At 35.6% G+C, this 21,969-nt stretch overlaps 1 protein-coding gene across 1 annotated transcript in view; it reads left to right on the top strand.

The window, feature by feature from the left end:
- Nucleotides 1–21,969, top strand: part of LOC148956224 (DNA-dependent protein kinase catalytic subunit-like) — a 495,889-nt gene that overhangs the window by 439,692 nt on the left and 34,228 nt on the right. The window contains exons 48-51 of the mRNA XM_089099625.1: nt 4,560–4,734; nt 13,645–13,799; nt 18,085–18,230; nt 21,007–21,663. Of these exons, the coding sequence (XP_088955751.1) occupies nt 4,560–4,734; nt 13,645–13,799; nt 18,085–18,230; nt 21,007–21,663 (1,133 nt within the window). The remainder of the gene's footprint in view (nt 1–4,559; nt 4,735–13,644; nt 13,800–18,084; nt 18,231–21,006; nt 21,664–21,969) is intronic.

Below are 21,969 nucleotides of genomic sequence, written 5' to 3'. Positions count from 1 at the left end.
ACCCCCTAAAAGTTATAGAACCTTAATGAAATTCATACCATCATATTCAGCGTATCAGAGAACCCTACTGTAGAGGTTTCAAGCTCCTATCTACAAAAATGTGGAATTTTGCATTTTTTGCCAGAAGAAAGATCACGGGTGCGTGTTTATTTGTTTGTTTTTTTCCCCCAGTGGTAATCGTATTGACCCAGTGGTCCTAGAATGTCGTAAGAGGGCTCATTGGAACGGAATTTAAAAGTTCTAGTGCCCTTTTTAAATGACCAAAAAAGATGGAGGGCAACTAGGCCCCCTCCCACGCTCATTTTTTCTCAAAGTCACCCAATAAAAATTTTGAGATAGCCATTTTGTTCAGCATAGTCGAAAATCTAATAAATATGTCTTTTACGATGACTTAATCCCCCAAAGTGCCCTGGGGAAGGGCTGCAAGTTATTAACTTTGCCCATTGGTTACATATTTTTTTGGTTATTGTGAAGTATACATACTTTTTCAGGAAGAATTTTTTTCTGGTGGGGGGGGGCTGGAACAGGGGGTTACTCGGGAAAATCTTTCCGTGGAGGATGTTTCTTTGGGGTAAGGGAAATTTCTATGAAGGGGGCGCCGTTTTTCCAAGCATTATTTAAAAAACGATCAGAAATTAAATTCAAAAAACAAGTTTTTTCAACTGAAAGTAAGAAACAACATTAGAAATTAAAATGAACAGGAATTATTACGTATATGAGGGGATTCTCCCCCAAGTCAATACCTCGCTCTTTACGCTACAGTTTTTTTTAGTGCTTTCAAAAGATCTATCTATTCTAATTAAACGGCCTTTGTGATTCAGGGGTTTGTGAATTAAAATTTTTTTTAACTTTTAACGTAAAGAGCGTGGTATTGACTAAGGGGAGAACCCCATCATATACGTTAAGTTTATTTTTATTAAGTTAATTACTTATTTATTAAATTTATTAGTTAATTTATTTAGTTAATTTATTAAATTAACATATACGTTAATTTTATTAAGTTTAGTATTACTCATCAAAGGCTACGAGCCTGAGAAAATTTACCTGATTTTTAAAGAGGGGGGGAAACATCCCCTAAAAGTGAAAGAATTTTAATAAAAATCACACCGTCAGATTCAGCGTATCAGAAAACCCTGTAACAGAGGTTTCAAGCTCATATATGCAAAAATCTGCAACATTGTATTTTTTTTCCAGAAGAAAAATATACGAATATAGAAGTTCATTGCGTAAGGTAATTTTTAAATTAAGTCAGAACCAAATTTAGAGACAGACCTTTAGCAAAAGAAAATCAAAATTCTTATGCAAATTCTTTTTACTTATTAAATGACGGTGAGCCAAAATAAAAGCTGCATTAACTAAAAAACGATCAGAAATTAAATAAAAAAAAAAGTTTTCTTAACTGAAAGTAAGGAGCGACATTAAACTTTAAACGAACAGAAATTATTCCGTATATGAAAGGGGCTGTCCCCTCCTCAACGCCACGCTCTTTAAGCTAAAGTTTTACTATTTCTCACAACATTATTTTTTAAAAAAAAAAAAAAAGTTATAGTAAAGAGCGAGGCGTTGAGGAGGGGAAAGCCCCATTCATATACGGAATAATTTCTGTTGGTTTTAAGTTTTAATGTCACTCCTTACTTTCAGTTTAAAAAACTGGTTTTTTTTATTTAATATGCAGAAAGAGCCTATACAGATGTATACAGTATATAATAGACAGAGCCTATACAGCTACAGATTTCATAGGTTATTTATTTATAGATGAATTTGCTGCGTAACAACTACTAAATACAATCTCAGAAAGAGCATATATGCAATATAAGCCTATATAGAAAGAACCAATACGCAATATGCAAAAAGAGCCTATAGAGATACAGATGTAATAGACAGATTTAATAGGTTATTTATTTACAGATAAAGTTTCTCTGTCGCAACTTCCAAGTACAATAGCTTTTGATGTATATGCAGAGTACAACCTATACAGAAAGAGCCTATATAGATGCATCTATAGTTGCAGATGTAATAGGCCATTTAATTACACATGAACTGTCTTTTTAAAACTGCCTAGTACAATCTCTGTTGATATTTGTGCAGAAAAGGCATATAAAGATGTATACAGGCTATACAGATACAGATATAAGGGTCATATATTTATGGGTTATATATATATATATATATATATATATATATATATATATATATATATATATATATATATATATATATATATATATATATATATATATATATATATATATATATATATATATATATATATATATATATATATATATATATATATATATATATATATATATATATATATATATATATATGTATATATATGTATATATATATATATCCAGAAAGAGCCTATACAGATACAGAATGCAACAGATTATTTATTTACAAATGAAGTTTCTCTGTCGCAACATCCAAGCACAAACTCTATTGATATATATGCCGAAAAAGCCTATACGTAAATAGTTTATTTAGATATAGATGTAATATATCATTTATTTAAAGATGAAGTTGTTACGTTACATTCTCCAAGTACAATCTCTGTTGATAAACATACACTACTAATACTACTAACAACTCACCGCAGCACCAAGCCGCCTGAGGCCAACACAGCTACGGACGCTCCTCCTCCACCCCAATCTATTCAAAGCCTCCCTTTTTACACCCACCCATGAAATTCCCATTTCCTTTAAATCTTTCTTTATGACGTCCTCCCACCCCAGACGGGGCCGACCCGTCTGGGTCGTCCTTTACGTTTAGCCCTAGACGGTTAGCCGAAAAAAACAATTTTCCGCAATCTGTCATCCTTCATCCGCACAACGTGCCCTAGCCGCCTCGACCTTTCTTTCCTTATATCCCTAGAGAGAGGTATTGAACCACATTTTTCGTATAGCCTATTGTCTGGAATACGGTCAGTCAGCCGGGTACCCAGAACAATCCTTAAGCAAGTTCTCTGGAAAACATCTAGCAAATCTTCATCCGCTTTTCGGAGCGTCCATGTTTCAGAGCCATATTTGACCACTGTCATCACTGTAGCTTCTAATATTCTAATCTTGGTTTGCAGACTTATCTTCCTATTCTTCCAGACTTTTTTTAACTGTGAAAAAACACCCTGAGCCTTGGCTATTCTACTTTTACCATCTTCACTGCTTTGTGAGGATGTCTTTACTAATAATGCTACCAAGGTAAGTGAAGCTGCTCACCTGATCAATGTTTACATTAACCAACATCACCTTATCATCTTCACTTATTCCTAGCCTTAGTGCCTTAGTCTTCCTAACATTAATTTTCAAACCTATTCTAGCACCCTGAACTCGCAAAACCTCTAAAACTTCATTCATTTTGCTCACACTTTTATCTAGGATGCTGAAACCATCAGCATAATCCAAGTCCACGAGACTTTTTCCTCCCCATTTGATTCCGTGGTCTCCCATTGCCTTTCCTGTGTTCCTTAAAACAAAGTCCATCAAAATAGTCCATATAAAGAGGGATAGAACACAACCCTCCTTAACTCCTGATTTAGTACAAAACCAGCTGCTAACCTCATTTCCTGCCCTAACCGCTGCAGTGTTATCCTCGTACATAGCACTAATCCCTTTAATGTATTTGTCTGGTATACCATACAAGGATAAAACCTTTACTAAAGCTCTTCTATCAACAGAATCGAACGCTTGCTCATAATCTATAAAACTGAGGACCAAAAGGTGTTTGAAAACTCAGGCACTTCTCAATTATTAGCCTAAGAGTGAAAATTTGGTCGACAGATCCTCTACCTTTTCTAAAACTGCACTGTTCTTCTCTTAAAACTTTGACTACGGCATCTCTCAGTCTAAAAAGTATCATATTACTAAGTAATTTACTACCTACAAAGACCAGACTAATGCCTCGATAATTACCACACTCATTTTTATCACCTTTCTTATACAGTGGTTTAATTAAGGTTCTACTAAAATCGGTAGGCACTTTTCCTATTTCAAAGATCCTATTTAAAATTTTCAGCAACTTATTTTCTAACTCTTAGTCACCATATTGAAGAAGCTAATTTACCACTTTTTCAGTACATGGAGCCTTCGCATTTTTTTATCATTTTAATACTGTCGCTAATTATTTCTCATAAAACAAATCTTCCTTCACATCTAAGGTATCACAAACTTTTTCATTTTCCTCTATATCTTTTCCTGTAGCTCTATCTCGGTTAAGCAAATTCTCAAAATGTTCGGCCCATCTCTCTTTAGTTTTTTCCTTATCGCTAATTGCGACCCCATTCCTATCTTTAACTGGGCCAAGTCCGGATTGACTACTCCCTCTCAATTTGTTAACATGCCAGTACAATATTTTACTATTATGCCGTGTAGCTGCATCTTCCAGGTCCTCGGCAATCTTATCCATGGCCTCCACTTCACACCTCCTTAGTTGATATTTTAATGCTTTCTCCACTTTCTTTATATTCCTTTTGTTTTCATATGATAAACATACAGAAAGTGCCTATACGGATGTATATAGCCTATACATATATATGTATGCAATAGACTATTTATTTACAGATGAACTTTCTCTGTCACAATTACCAAGCACAATTGCGGTTGATATATATGCAGAAAAAGCCAATATTTGTTGCAGTTTAGCCAAAAGCCTTGTCACATTACTTGATTCTTCAGTGCCCTTGCCAAGTAGCTATGCTGGGAAGCTGAAAGAAATGTTTAACGTAAAGCATACATGGTAAGTAAGATAAAAGAAAATGTCTTTGTTTTTTGTAAAGCTTATGGTAAAGTTTTTTATTTATTAATTAAAAAAAAACTTTCCGAAAAAGAAGTTTTCCAAAGAAAATAAAGGCCATATTAAACTAACGATCCGCAGAAATAAAAATATATAATTCAAACTCAAAACAACCAGAAATTACTATTAAAGAATAAATGAAACCGAAAACGAACAGAAATTAAATAATGAATCATAGCTAACAAACATACAAAAGGTATCATATAAAAGAATAAATAAATCTTAAAACGAGTAAAATTTGAATTGAACATGCAAATCAAGCTTAAAACGAACAAAAAATCTTTTACTATTAAAGAGTAAATAAAACCCAAAACGAACAGAAATTAAATAAACAATCATTAAATAAGCAAACAAACATGCAACACATACTAATATAAATGAATATATACATCTTAAAATAAGTGAAAGTTAAATTAAATATGCAAATCAAGCATAAAACGAGTAAATAAAACTATTAAAGAGTAAATAAAACCCAAAACGAACAGAAATTAAATAAACAATCATTAAATTAGCAAATTAAATAAGCAAACAAACATGCAACAGATACTAATATAAATGAATAAATACATCTTAAAATAAGTGAAAGTTGAATTAAATATACAAATCAATTATAAAACGATCGAAAATCACCACAAACAAGAGTTTGGCTACTGCCCGCTTCCCTAAGTGTAAAAGTGTATAACCTACTGCGTCATTGGCACTGAAAATGAATTATGTTACAAGTATTTATTTTATATTTCTTACAACATTGAAAATAAAATGAAAATTACAGTGAAATAAAATCTTGAACTGATGAGCTTTCCGCATTTGATATCATTATATATCAAATATTCAGTTTAATTTTATTAGTTCTTTCCAAGGCAGTTCAAGACACATATAGTTTTACAACCCTTGTCCCGGGCTCTGAGTATTGTGTCAACAACGAAGGCATTGTTATATGATCTTTAGACTATTTTGAATAAAATGGCTATCTCAAAAGTTAGATCGGATGCATTTGGGGAAAAGAGGGCATGGGGGGGGAGCTATTTCTCCATAGTCACTTTTGGCTCTTATAATGGCGAATGAGAACTTTCAGTTTCAAATCAAATGAGCCTTCTCTAAAGTTTTTGCGACCATTCCCTTCCACAAAACCTTATATGTCCCCAGGAAATAACTTACAACCCTTAACCCCGGGGTCTGTGTCGACCCCAAAGGGATTGTTATATGATAAATGGACTATTCTGAAGAAACTTGAAATCTCAAAATTTCGACCAAATTCATTTGGAAAAAAGGGCGTGGGTGGGCGCTAGTTCCCCTCCAATGACTTTTGATTTTGACTCTTAAAATTGATCTAGAACTTTCAGTTTCTAATCAGATGAACCCCCTTCGAAGTTTATACGACCACCCCTTCCATAAGAACCTTATATGCCCCCGGAGTATAACTTACAACACTATCCCCCGGGATCTGGGAGGCTGTGTCAACTCCAGCGTTTTGTTGTATAATCTTTGGTTCATATTGAACAAAACAGCTATGTCAAAAATTCGATTAGATGCATTTGAGGAAAAGAGGGCGTGGAAGGGCTAGTTGCCCTCCAGTCCCTTTTGACTCTTAAAAAGGTAACTAGAACTTTCCATTTCTAATTAAATGAGCCCACTCCAAAGTTTATAAGACCATCCCCTCCATAAAAACCTTATATGCTCTCAGGGCGTAACTGAAAACACTTGCCCCTGGTTTCTTGGGGGTTGTTTAAACTCTGAAGTTTGTTTTATATGATTTTTGTTCTATTTTGAACAAAGTGACTATCTCAAAAATTTTATCGGATGCATTTGGGGAAAAGAGGGTGTGGTGAAGGGGGGCAGGTACCCTCCGATGACTTTTGACTCTTAAAAAGGGACCTAGAACTTTCAATTTCTGATCATTTGAGCCCCCTTGGAAGTTTGTACAACCACCTCTTCTATAAAAACCTTGTATGCCCCCGGGACATAACTTACAACACTTGCCCCGAGTATCTGGGTGGGGGGGGGGGTGTCGACCCTGGAGTTTTGTTATCTCATCTTTGAACTATTCTTAACAAAATGTCTATCTAAAAATTGTGATTGGATGCATTTGGGAACAAAGAGCTTGAGGGCGGCTAGTTGCCCTCCGATCCCTTTTGACTCTTAAGATGGGCACTACAACTTCCGATTTCTAATCGAATGAGCCCCTCCTCCTGAAGTTTAACGACCATGCCTTCCATGAAAAACCTTATATACCCCCAGGGCATAACTTACAACACATGTCCCCAGGCTTTTGGGGGTTGTGTCAACCCTGGGGTTTCTGCTGTGGGATCTTTGAACTATTTTTAACAAAATAGATATCTCAAATTTTCATCTGATGTATTTGGGGGAAAAAGGGTGTGGAGGGTGCTAGTTGCCCTCTGATAATTTTTGACTCTTAAAAAGAGCCCTAGAACTTCCTATTTCCAATCGAATGAGCCCCCTCCGAAGTTTATACGAACACCCTTTCCATATGAAGTGGCTTTAGAGAAAAAATAAATAAAACATTGAAGCCTTATGGCCTTTACTATAGGCAATGCCGTAATGTTGCCTCTGATTATCAATAAATAAAGAAAATATCGTTGCGCCCGAAACGAAAGGGTGTTTCACACTTTTTTTTCAAAATAAACTGAAAGACTGGTTTTACATTTAGTTTTTCAGCTTAATTTTTATTTAGGCATGTTTCTTATGAAATAAATAAAGAAATTTAATTGTTATCTCAACTGAAATGAGGAGCGTTTCAAACCTAATATGTGCTACAACTGCAACAGATAAAGAGTATGTACGCCTCAAAGCGATTCCTGCAATTTTTTATACTGTGGACACTTTAGTGAAATCGCAGAAGACATGTAATTGATAATTGACATTTTGGAACCTGCATGGTCAACGCCAAGATAGTATACTCGTGTCTAAAAATATTCAAAGTATATGTCATTTTAATCTTTTCCACCGGGTTACTTCTTTGATAGAGATTAATTAAAAAACTTTTTCCACAAAATAGGTTTTTCAAAGAAAAGTAAATCACTCCATGTTGGGACCTTTGGCCCCTTTTGTTTCAGAAAAATGCCTTTTTATAAATTTAGCTTCATTTATGTTGAATATCTAAACCCCCAGAAAAGTTTTTATTACGATGTCTGAAGAATCCACTAATTAGCGAGTGGTTGAAAAAGCCAGTTGAGCGATGACTCATACAGATTAAATTTAGAGTTTTAAAAAGCTTCAAAGGATGCTGGGAGTCTGATTTGATTCGGCCATTCATCTTAAAGTGTCTTAAAGTGTATTGGTTTATTGTAAGATTTTTACCTTTAGTTCCGTTTTGAGTTCTTGTATAGCGTGAAGTGAATACAGTAAGATTTTTTCTTATACTAGGTACTCTTTTTACTTTTCAGCCTAGGTCGAGTCTAAAGAGATAGTTAAAAATATTATCGGTAACCCTCGGCTTTTAAATGTGGCCCTGGACCATCCGATCACGCTAGTAGATACGGAACCGTTGGAGTAACCGCGGAAATCCCACTTTTTTGGGCCGACGAGGGATCTCCCCCTCCAGTAAGTGGCATAGCAATTCTTTGTACCATTTTTGCCTTTAAAAGTGGTGACCCCCGTACATTACACCTTCAATATGAGGTGCCAGCGGTACTTACACATCCAATACTCCATTAAACCAAAAATGAGCAAAAATAAAATAAAAAAATCTTCCAAGCGTGAAACTACCACAAATCAGCATCGATAAATAAATGAAACCCAATACGAACAGAAATTACAATAAATAACCGATTCAAACTCAAAACAAGCAGAAACTAACATGAGTAGGCCTCAAAACCCCTATGCCTTCTCAAGGCCAGAGCATAATTCGCACTTTACTGCAAAAAGTATAAATATTTTTACTTTTATAACTTTAATAAATCAAATAATATTAACATTTTGATTACTAAATATCATTATATGTATATTAAACTGACAGTGCACATTCATTTGTATTTTTTTCGATTTCTTAAAAAGGGCACTGGGCATTTCGATTTCCAATCGAATGAGCCCTTTTTGAGTTTCTGTGACAACGCTTTCTATAAACACCTTTATGCCTCCAGGGTATAAATTACAACCCTTATCCTAAGGGCTGTGAGGGGGGCTGTCATCCTCGAAGACCTAATTTCCAGAACGTTCAACTACGTTAAACAAAATAGCTATCTCAAAATTTTGATTGCATGTGTTTAGGAAAATGGTGGGCGTGAGAGAGGCGTTATTTGCTCTCCAGTGACTTTCAACTATTAAAAAAGGCACTAGCCCATTCAATTTCCAATCAAATTAGCCCTTTTAAAGTTTCTACGACAACGCTTTCAATACAAACCTTCTATGCCCCCAGGGCATAAATTACAACCCTTTCCCTGAGGTCTGCGGTGGGGGGGGGGGGTGGTTATCTTCAAAGACCTATTTTACACTACTTTCAACTACGTTGAACAATATGTCTATCTCGGAATTTTGATTGGATGTGTGTGAGGGACAGGTGAGCGTAAAAGGGCGATTAGTTCCCATTCACTAACTTTCGACTAGTGTAAAGGGCACTAGCCCTCTCAATTTCCAATTGAATGATCCCATTTTGAAGTTTTTACGACAATGGTATTTTATAAAAACCTTATATGCCCCCAGGGCATAACTTACAACCTTTGTCCTGGGTGCTCTGGGGAATTTGTCATCTTCAAACACATAATTTACAGAACTTTCAACTACGCTGAACAAAATGGCTATCTCTAGACTTTCATTGAATGTATTCGGGGAAATGGTGGACATCAGAGAGGGGGGTTAATTACTCTTCATTTACTTTCGTCTATTAAAAATGGCACTAGCCCTTTCAATTTCCAATCAAATGAGCCCTTTTTAATATGTCTACTACAACTTTCTATATAAACCTTATATACCCCCAGGGCATAACTTAAAGCCCTTATACTGAGGGCTCTAAGGGGTTTATCATCCTAAAAGGCCTAATTTCCAGAACTTTCAACTACGTTGAACAAAAAGGATATCTACAAATGTTGATTGGATGTGTCTGGGGAAATGGTGGGCGTGAGAGGGGGGTTAGTTGCCCTTCAATCACTCAACTATTAAAAAGGGAACTAGCCCTTTCAATTTCCAATTTTATGAGCCCTTTTTGAAGTTTCTACCACATCGCTTTCTATGAAAACCGTATATGCCCCCAGGGCATAGCTTACAACCTTTGCCTTGAGGGTTGTAAGGGGTAGGGGTTGTCATCCTTAAAGACCTAATTTCCAAAACTATAAACTACGTTGAATAAAGTGGCTATCTAAAAATTTTGATTGGATGTGTTTGGGGAAAAGGTGGGCATGAGAGGGGGGTTAGTTTCCCTCAAATCACTTTCAACTATTAAAAAGGCCACTAGGCCTTCCAATCGAACGAGCCCTTTTTCAAGTTTCTACGAAGATAGTTCAATATAAAGCTTATATACTCCCAAGGCATAACTTATAACCCTTGCCCTGAAGACTGGGGGGGAGTGTCCTGGTCAAAGGTATAATTTCCAGAACTTTCAACTGCGTGGAACAAAACGAGTATCTCAAAATTTTGATTGCATGTGTTTGGGGAAATGTTGGACGTGGAAGGGGTGTTAGTTGCCTTCCAATCACTTTCGACTATTAAAAAGGGTACTAGCCATTTAAATTTCCAATCGAATGAGCCCTTTTTGAAGTTTCTACGACAACGCTATCTAGAAAAACCTTATATGCCACCAGGGCATAACTTACGACCCTTGCCCTGAGGATTGTGGGGGGGGTTGTCATCCTCAAAGACCTAATTTCCAGAATTCTCAACTACGTTGAACAAAATAGCTCTCTCAAAACTCTGACTGGATGTGTTCGGAGAAAAAGTGGCCATTAGAGTAGTGATAGTTACCCTCCAATCTCATTCGACTATTATAAAGGGCATTAGCCCTTTGAATATCCTATTGAACAAGCCCTTTTGGATGTTCCTACGACAAAGCCTTCCACAAAAACCTCACATGCCAGCAGGGCATAAATTACAACCCTTGCCCCGAGGGCAGTGGGGGAGTGTCCTCCTCAAAAACATAATTTCTATCTGGGAATCAACTACGCTGAACAAAATGCTATCTCAAAATTTTTATTGGATGTGTTTCTGGAAATGGTGAACCTGGAAGGGGTGCTAGTTGCCTTCCAATCACTTTTGATTATTAAAAAGGTCACAAGCCACTCCAATTTCCAATTGAATGAGCCCTTTTCGAAGTTTCTACGACAACTTCTTCGATACAAAGTGCCCTGGTCTAAATGAAAAAAATAATAAGTAATAAATTGTGCCAACATCGCTCTTATATGCCCCCAGGGCATAACTTAAAACTCTTGTCCTGGGGGCTGTGGAGGAGTGTCCTCCTCAAAAACATAATTTATAACTACGCTGAACAAAATGGCTATCTCAAAATTTTGATTGGATGTGTTTAGGGAAATGGTGGGCGTGAAAAGGGTGTTAGCTGTCTTCCAATCACTTTCGACTATTAAAAAGGGCACTACCCATTCCAATTTCCAATCGAATGAGTCCTTTTCGAAGTTTCTATGACAACTCCTTCGATACAAAGTGACCTGGTATGGAAGAAAAAAAATAATAATACATCGTGCCAACATCGTTCTTTACTTAGGCAGCGTGATTGCGCTGCCTATGATTTTAGAATTCTTTACACCTTTTTCAAAACTAAGTTAGAAATTGCAACACGTCCCTAGTGGGTATTCCTTCATTATTGATGTTTACAAAAGCGCAAAGATTTTGAGTTAGGGAGTTACTTCCCAGCAATAATCGAGAAAAAAATTGTTTAGTGGCTCAACTCAGAGATTACCTTTCGTGACCTAAATGGCATCCTGCTATTCCGCTATGCAATTTAACTCTTGGATTTTTTTTCTATTTTATGGAACAAACACACTTGACTTACTTGACTTGACTTAAGGCTCCTGCCGAGGGTTCGGCGTAGAGAATGATGAGACCAGGTGCCTCCAGGTTGACCTATCGCTTGCCAGGCTCACAGCTTTTTCCACCGGCATGTGGGCTTGGGCGAGGAATTCATCGGCTTTGTCTTTCCAGCTAGTGGGGGGGCTTCCTCTGGGTCGCTTCCATCCGTATAGGGTGGGGTCGAAGTCGAATGCGACCCGTGCTAGGTCGTCGCGTGACATGCGAAGGAGAACAAACACAGCTCCAGCTAAAACCCTCATTTTTACTATCTTTTAAATTCAGTAAAATCTGAAATACGTTCATTTTGGACTTGATGATAATTGTTGGGTAAGAGTAGGGGTAAAAGTTTCGGGAAGACGATAAAAGGAGGTAGGGGATTCCAATTTTGTTTGGGACAAAAATGTTTAAGGGGCTTTACTTCTGAGAATGCTTAAAACAATCAAAAATAATCCCATTGTTGAGTTATGCAATTTAACTTTTGAAGGATCTTTCTCCTATTTACAAAAATACAATTCTAGATATTTTCATTTTCATCATTGAGTAAGACTCGGAAAATTACAGATACTCTCTTTTTGGGCTGATTTATAGTTTGTGAATGTTTATGGTAAAAAGGTAAAAACAGATAGGAGATGATAAATTTGAGGTAGTTTTGGGGTGGTGGGGAGAATGGGATTTCCATTTTGTGGGGATGATGGAGTAAAAGCAGTTGACAAAACGAAAAAAGGAGAAAAAAAAAATGTTATGCGCCACATTGAAATACGTTTTTCAGGTACACACTACAATCCTTTTTATATTTTTTTTCCTTGTTTGAATTGGCCGCAACAAGAGCGAAACAGATTTTGCTAAGAGCTTAAAAGCCATGTTTTCCTTATCTGGTAAAAGTTTTAGAATTGTCAGCAAAAGCCCTTTTATTTTAGGCAGGAACATAATACATCATTCTAAAATTGACGTTCAAAATAAATCCCATTGAGTTTAGATTATTAAAAGCTAGGGTTCAAATGACAGAGCTCGGTCAAACTAGGTCCATTGCCCCAATTATCTTAAGACGTTTTCAGAAATTCCATTCGAAGTTGTGAATTGATAAAAAAAATTGAAGATGCTTCCGATTTTGATAATAGTGATTAATTACCGTCAAATACGGTGATGAATTACGATTAAGTGAAGTTCTAAATTTAACATTCCTTCCAAATGCAGATTAGTCGTACGAAATCCAAACTGTTTATATAGTTTTTTTTTTTTTTTTTTTTTTTTACTGCCTTATTCTCTGTAATCCCGGATAAAACGATAGTTTTAGAAATAGACTGTACGTAATTACTCCTGTTGTAGGTATGTTGAACACTTCGGGAATAAAATCACAACTCCCCAGGGGTGAAGCTAGGGTTTTGGGTTTGGGGGGGGGGGGAATATAAAGAATGTGCTGACAAAATCAACTAATTTGCCGACAAATGCGGACACATAAGCTAAATTAAGACGCCATAGACGCCAAAAGTTTCAAGACGTGGGCACTGAGTGAAAAAAAAGCTAAAAAAAAAAAACAAGTTTTTCTAGCTGAAAGTAAGAAGCAATATTAAAACTTAAGATAAACAGAAATTGTTCCGTATATGAGGAGGGCCCCTCCTTCCTCGACCCCCGCTCTTTGCGCTAAAGTTTGAATTATAGTTTTTTTTAAAGGTTTCCGACAGTTTCCAGGTGTGAAACCGAAAAATTCTGGCTTAGTTGTTTATTTACTATCGTAATTCAAGTTCTGTTTAACCTTCTTGAAGCGTTTGTCACATTTTTTCTTTTGGTTAATTTTCTAGCAGAGATTAAAATTATTAGGATTCTTTAATTAACGTAACTCCTTCATTTTTAAGTTTAAATTATTTTTTTTTTTAAATCTAGGAATAAAGAGAGGATTTACAGTGACTTGATAAAAACGGGCCGGGATCAAATGATGCAGAGTGTAGAATTGGTAGACAAAGAACGAAAACCAAAGCTTTTATTACAGTTTGTGAAGTATTGTTCCGATGCCATAGAAAGCTCTCTGCTACAGGAAGGTAGATTTTGTCATTTTCTGAATATCATTCCTTTTTAATTTTTTTATTGTCCGTACCGTGAAAGAAGTCTGTTTTCTAATAGTAAAAATGCATCATATAACATTTGTTTGAAAACACTTTATTTATATTTTTGTATTTATTTTTAATCTGACTATGTTTCCAGGTCGTAGTTCTTGGATGTTTTCCCCTTTTTTGTTATTAATAATTTACATTCTATTTTACACTTATCAAAGAACTCAATTACTGTTTTCTATTTTTAAGTTTTTTGCTATTTTCCTTAAAAAAGTTGAAAAAGGGAGAATTTCCTTCAGTTTTTTTTTCATCCAGTTGGAGCAATTCCCAACCATAAGGCCTAGTACATGCCTTACGGTTGTGCCTGTACCAGGCCCAACTTTTACCTAAGACAGTGAAATTTATCTAAGACCGACAAATACTTTTGAACCTTAAAATAATGTTTTTTCTTTGTTCAACTAGGTTGTCCTAGCTAAGCTTCGTTGAAGTAATGATTTTGGAACTGTTTTATTTTTTAGTTTTAAATTTAGTATTTCATTGTAAGTTTTATTTACATATATAGTAAGTTTTAGAAGTTTTATTTTATTGTAAGTTTTAATTCATTTATTGTATGATTGTAATTCATCGTAATTTTTATTTTATTACATATAGCGATGCTAAAGACGGCTCTTGGATATGGAGCCGAAATAATCATTTAAGATTTGAACAAATTTCACTGTCTTAGATAAATTCCCTATTGTTTTGCCTATTGTTGCTGGGTTATTTTGTTGTATACTTCATTTGCTTATGTTTCGGCTTAGTCTTGAAAAGTTCTTTTAAATATGAGTAGAAACAGTTGATACAACTTAACTGCCGTGTCTAATTACCGTAAAGAACCTTTACGGTAATTTACGGTAATTAATTTCAAGCTCTTTTCGTCTGCCTTAAAAAAAAAAAAAAAGTGAAGCATGCCAACTATAATATTACTAATGCAAATAAGAATTGTGTTTTTGCACATTTGTACAGACAACGAAATCAACAGGCTCAGAACTTTTAATTATTACAGCTCCGCGTGGATTAAAAAAATTATGTCTTATTTTAATGGTGTTCTTAATTTAATAATAATTTTGTAGAAAATATATTTCTATATAATGATTACAATAAATTGCAGTAATTCATCGTTAGAATCATTCTTGATGTCTAACATGGGTGCAAAGAAGCATATTCTGCTACTTCTTATCGATTTTCTTCGCGGCCGTTATCAGTGTGTCTACGCGCTCTTCCCGGGCAATCTGGATTCAGAATGGGCCGAAATTACGTGTGATTCACCTCAGGGCATCAAACTAGCAGGCCTTCTATTTCAAGCAGTGATAAATTTCGTGCTTTCAGGAGTTGGTGATCGGTTTAAAAACGATGGAGACTAATCTAACGTTCTAAAATACCTGATTGACAAGCTCTAAGTCGTTCCACAGTTCAGTAGCGATCTCAAGTCAACTTTTGTCAGCCAGTGTGACGCGTACGGGCTGCAAATTAACGAGAGTAAAACAAAAGCTATGAGGTTCAACCCTCTATAACGTGATCTATCCTGTCCTGAATCATGGTACCCAATCACCTACACGGCAGTTATACTCGGTGTCACTTTTAGCTGAGACTGCTCATTTATCCCGCATGTTGCAAATATAGTGAAAAAAGGAAATTACGCCTTAAGATCGTTAGTGACTTTGTAGCGCCTAGGTTTTTCTACAACACAACTCAGACTGGCATATTTGTGTTATGTGCGACCATTACTCGAGTACGCATGCGCAGTCTGGGGCCCACAAGTGCACAATACTGAATACCTAAGTAGTGACATCGAAGCTGTGCAGAAACGTGCTACAAAAATCATACTTGGTCCAAATCATGTGTCTTATGAGTCCGCTCTCGAGTCGCTGAAAATTCCGTCTCTCCCTGAGCGCCGATACGAACTAAGGCTCAAGTTCGAACATTCGTTACTCGCATGTGAGAAGCACCGTTCTTTACTATCACCTCCTTGTACAAAACTTGTGAATACCCGATGCAAAATCAAGCTTGAACCCACAAGGTGCCGTACAAATCGTTTCATGAACTCTTTCGTCCCTTTTTTTGTTAGTGCATTTAATCGTTCGTAATTTTTTTTTCTTTCACTTTAGTGACCAATGTTGTAAAAAAATAGCGTTATTTAGTTGCGGCCTAGGCCAAAACTATCAAAGCCCTTTATATTAAATAAATCTATTCTATTCTATAAAATAACCACTACAATAGAAAATTACTTATCAATGTAAGTTTCAGATTCAACTGAACCATACAACCCCAAGAAACTGGTTTTGTCATTGATGAATATTTCATCGACATTGATCAGTGATAAAATAAACTAATAGGCCTAGTTATTTTATTTTAAATTTACATCAAAACTAGTCATTTTCTTTAAAAAAAAATTCAGCCTATAAACTTCGAAATATTTTGTCTTGCATTTCAGAACAAGCCGAAACTGTCTGTCGTTGCTCGAGAATTTTAATATGCTTTGTTTTTTCTAATAACTCGCCCTAACACCAAATACCAACTCTCCTACATCAAACAGCCCCAACTCTCATACGCCTAGATACCTGCAGGCGTAGGTTGGGCCCAAAGAGGAACACTTTTCCCCCGGATGTAGCCTCTGTTGGAGTGTGACTTAGGTAAATTTCACGAAAGACATTTTTGTCATACGGGGGGGGGGGGGGTAAGAAACTAACATTATCCTTTTTCAGCTCTGAAAAACCTCATTCAGCTCTTTAAAAAATCCAGCATCTTTAATGGTTTGTCCCTAATTTGTCATCTGATGCACGATCCTCGCAATACTCTTAGACCTGCGTTTCTGTCTGCATGGAAATCGTAAAATGGAAAAGACAATTTCTTCTGAAGTTTACCACATCTCCAGAATAAACTAGAAGCAAATAAAACCTTTTTTTGCCAAAAAATTAAACTTCTTAGGAATTATGTAATTTTGAACTCTTGTAAATCATAGAGTTATCTCTTCGAGACCTATGATAGAAAGCTTCTAGACTTCGAGAAACTATTGCCTGTGCTTGTACTCAACATAAATTCGTACTCATTTTGACCGATTTGGAGGAGGAAGTCTGTAAGTTAAGTAAGAGTAATCCCCCTAGTTATATTATTTCAGTTTGTTATGGACAGGGGATTTAGCGCATTTATAAGAAGGGGTTGTTGAATCTCCATAAAAACTTAGTGGGAAGTAAGCGCTAATTTCCTAGTAACTCCATGGGAAGTGAGAGCTAGCAGTTAGCGTCCTATTTGTGCCGTTTGGGAGGCCAGGTGCATTTCTAACTCTTAAGGGGGGGGGACTCCCAAACGTCTGGACACGATCCACCTCTAGATTGCCTGGGTTTTCACATAATATGATTAAGAGGTAAGGACTTTTGCTGCTCCTTGAAGAGGTTTGGGTCCAATCAGGTAGACATAAGTGATTGTGGTACACCTTAACCGTGATCCAAGGGTCACAATCCCTTCAGCATTTTAGGGACCTTGGCATGGATGTATATTTTAATCTGCCTAGCAGGGGTTAGGTGTGCAAGACAAAGTTTAGAGTGAGATATAAGTTTGATAAGGGATCTAGTGGTTTTTTAGCGCAACAGAAGGGAAAGTTACCAGATTTATCCCTAAAAAGGTTTTTCAGACAGTATTTTGGATAGAGAAGTCCTCTTTAACACCTTTATCCTGTGTCCTATCAAACACACCCTTATAAAGCACACATTTATCTGTATTTTTATTAGTATTATATTTTACCCAAGAATTTTTTTATGGATGGGGCAGAGAGTGGTTTGCTGGACGTCATCTCCAACTTGGCTTAAAAAGAATAGTTGGTTCAAATGTTTTTTTTTTCTACGAAGTTGAACCGCGTCGGAATTTATGAAGCCATATTGATGGGTAAAGAAAAAAAAATCTTCAATCACTTTATAATCTGCTCAACTGCCTTGAAGAAACATTATTCTGCCCCTGTGTCTCATATTTAATAAATTTATATTCATAACTTTACCGCAAAGTGTCAAATGGCACCAAAAATGATAGTTTCACCTCTACCGCCATTATTTGAAAAACGATCAGAAATTAAATTTTTAAAAACGGGTTTTTTCAACTGAAAGCAAGGAGCAAAACCAGGACATAGGACATCCTATGCCCTAGCAAAAACACCCTTATAGCCAGTTATCTGTATTTTTATTAGTTTTATATTTTGTCATATCCTAGCTAACCTAGCATGCATTGAATTTCTCTGTTTCAGGGGTCAAAAAAGAAATGTTACGAGATAAAGTCACTGGTATTTTATCCGCAATGCAGCATGGTCTTTTGGATGCTCGTAAAATGTTTCCATCGCTTTTGCCTCTTCTTGAAGTGAATGACTGGCTCGGTGAAGAATTTATGAAAAAGGTATTTTGGATGTGTTTCTAAGTCGGGCTTAAAGTACTGAAGTACTTCAAATACGGCGGTTTTTACCACAAGGTATTGACTTTAATATAAAGGTTCTCAGATCGCGGTGTCATCAAAACGCTGACGCGCAATGTTCAATTCAGCAAATTTGTTGGAATTCCGAAATTGTCAAAATTTTTCGAAAAACATTTCTGGTTTCCGAAAAAATTAGTGAAGTGAAAGTTAGTGAAGATATTATCAATGATTGTTTTCCCTTGTTGCGCTAGTTTTTATTCTTCGAATTTGTAACGAGTTTGTAAGCCCATCGAATGGCTTGAAAAATAATTTCTAGCAGGTTATATTGAGAAATCTAAATGAATTCAATGCATATTTAGAGTCAAAGCTTCATCTGGTTGGAGACAAAATTTGGTAGCATGAAACTTTCTAATTTTTGAATATCAGTAAAGCTCTGCGAATATTAATTCTATTTGCAACCTCGTATTTGTGCAGAGTTGGATTTTTGTCTGTTGTGGTAATGAACTGTGAGACGTTGAGCAAGAAATGAGGATTGATTTACTCAATTTTATTCCAAGGTTTTAGAACTTCTGTATCGACAAACAAACGTATCCCACCAATTAATAATTTGGATAATGTCAATCATATGTTCAATAAATTGTTTCTGAATTTAAATTTGGGTTTAAATTATTTGTAAACAATCTAACCACATTAAAGTACAGTTCAAATGCGTTTCAAACCTTATTGAATACATTTTACCAAGACCAGCCAAACCAAGGTCAACCAAGGTCAAGGTTGAAACCAAGGTCATGGTGGCTGTCCAAACTTAATATAGATATTATTTAAATAGTTAAAATTAGATATTTTTTATCATCCCAAGAAAAATATTATCCGCTTTTAACCTTTTGTTGTTAAATGAATGATCACTTTTAAAAGAGTAAGTTGTCCAATTTCCCAAGAAGGTCAAAAATTAAAAAAATAAAGTCTGATGTATTCAGGGAGTTGTGAGAAAATCTTATGTTTTTAGGGAGCTGTAGCCTGAAAAAAGATTGAAAATATCTGCTATAAGCTTTCAATTAGTGCAATGAAAGATGGTGTCAGATGTTTACTGGATGTTTGGAAGGATGTAGCGCTAGATGTTTGCACCACATACAGCAAGGTTTTTTTTTTCACAACTAAAAATAACTTAATATAATTTTACTCAATGTCCTTTTTACTTAATATAATTTTTACTTATTATAATTATTTTTCTTATTTTATTTAATATCATATAATTTATCTGTTAATATAATATATATTCAATATATTTCACTAAATATATTCGGCTAGAATCATTATTCTTCCCAGTATGAGACGATAGGTTTAATAAGTGAAGACGGGTTTAATATTGAAATGTTTAATAGTCAAGGTTCATTCAAGGTCTTTTTTAGAATTTTCTTTTCAACACTAGTGCCAGTTTCCATTCTTCATATACCTCATTTTCGTTCCTCATATACCTCCAGTTTTCCATACCACAGCTGCTTTGTCTTTAAGGTTGATGAAAACAGCATACCTCCATCTGTCATCTCTTCCATCTCTACACTTTTCATAAAATCGCAGAGGCATTCATTTTTCAGGCTTTTGTGAGAGGTGTGTTATTGAAGAACGCCAGTCATGGATTTGACCATCGAGTTTTTTGGGCTTTCGGTTTAATTTTTATAAATCAAAAGCAGTTTATTTTTTGTTATTTGGGCCTAAGCTAGATAATGAGGGCCTCCTTCCAGCGAAGTAAATTCTGTTTTTAATAAAACATTGTAGTAACTCCCTGCTGTTTGTTATATCCTAGTTAGAAAGAGAAAAAAAATGAAAGAGAAAAAGAGAAAAAGAGCTCTTAGAAAGAGAAAAAAAATGACAATATAAAGAGCTTTTACAATTGCCGCTTAGTTTGAATATCTTATTTGAATTCCTTTCTTCTTATCCGTCTTAGTAATGATGGAATATTTTACCTGAAGTATTTTATCTGTAACATTTTCTAATATCCGATTGAGGTTAAAGCTTTCATACATGTTTGTTTTCAGTGGCGATACACCGAATTAATCATAATCCTTTAGCATTAATTTATTTACTCGTTAAAATTAACTGATGCCTAATTTATATAGGGTTTTTTATGCTGCTGCACTGGCTCCGATCACCCAGCTCCAGGTTTAATATATATATGGTTTCGAAAGGAAAGGAAGGCGTAATCTTTTCTAATTGTCTTATATATTAGTTAAGAAAGGCGAAGTCCATTACCTTTAATTTGTATATAAACTTCTTAAGATGTAGAAATGCTTAGGACTCTTATCACACTGATTAAGACATGGCTAAAGCAGAGGGTGTAAAGAGCAAGGGCGTAGACTTAATACTTGTTTTTATGTTGTCCTAAGGTAGCTTAACAGTATGATAATTTCTTTCCGTGGGTGGTGCGAGGCTGTATCCAGGATATTTTTTCAGGTAGAGAGGGGGGGGGGGTACCAAAAACTTTAAAAACGCATCAAAATGTATTTATATTCATTTATTATTATGTTTTTAAGCTTCAGACAATAATTTCGGGGGGGAGGGCTCGAATCCTCTAAACCCTACCCTTGGATACGGCCTTGAGGTGACGTGACTTTTTTCTTCGCCAAGATTGCGGTGATTCTGTATATACGTTTGGGGTTTCTTTTTTATCCCTTTTTATATCTGGAATTATTGCACGTTTTAATAATAATAATATCATTCATAAACTTCTTTTTATTTACTATTTAATTTATTTTATTTTTAGATTAGTGACATACCATCATGGATGTTTTTAAGTTGGGACAAACAACTTTTTGCTTGGCTTCCGTCGAGGATCCAACAATGGATTACTCCTTTAGTAATCAGGCTCTGTAAGGACTACCCATCCGTTCTTGCATACGGTTACAATGTCAGTAAAGAAGGCTGGAATAAGAACATCAATCACAAGACCCACAAGGAAATTGAGCATCTTCTTCGGTCGTCTGCCCTTCAGCAAAAATTCCTTGATGTTTTGCAGCATGTTGGACTTCCTAGTGTTCTTGCAGAGACGTTTTTAGCTTCTGCCAAACGCACGGGGGACTTCGAAAAAGCTTACGATTTACTCAAAAACACGATATTCTCCGATGGTTGTGAGACAAGAGGTATATTATACAGAGAATTCACTCGCAAGTGGAAAGCCAAATTTAGCCAAACTTTTGAAGATGAAAGGCCTACGATGAATTCCATTGATCAGCTTGTATCGGATATGAAAAAGGAAAGTGAAAAAGCACCTCAGAAGGTTTTACTGAAAGATTTGAGCTTATGGCTAAGTGAATATAGAAGACTTGGGCTTTCTGAATCAATAGAGTTGCCAGGGCAATATGGAAGTGGAATGAAACCCATGCCAGAGTACCACATTTATATAGAATCCTTCGAACATGAAGTAAGCTATAATTGTAGATCTTGTCACTACCTATTTTTATTTTTCAACACTATATTTAATCTTATATGAGTTCACTCTAAACTCGTGTGGAGTTTATTCAGTGGCGTAATTTCTTCAAATTCTTAGGGGGGGTGGGCAAAGTTGGAGCTAATCTTATCAAATCAAGTAGAAATGATAGTGAAAACTGAAAAATAATCGAGGCAACAGGATACTAATTCCTGTGGTCAGGAAAATCAATACTGGAGATTAAATAAAATCTTAGCGAATGCATATAGGAAGGATTCAGGTGGGATAATTCCTTGCTAA

This window comes from Artemia sp. Qi Xiang Cuo, chromosome 1 (assembly GCF_049724085.1).
Source record: "Artemia sp. Qi Xiang Cuo chromosome 1, ASM4972408v1, whole genome shotgun sequence".
Taxonomy (NCBI): Eukaryota; Metazoa; Arthropoda; class Branchiopoda; order Anostraca; family Artemiidae; genus Artemia; species Artemia sp. Qi Xiang Cuo.
Note: the sequence above shows the minus strand (reverse complement) of the source record. Positions and strands in the feature narration are given on the sequence as shown.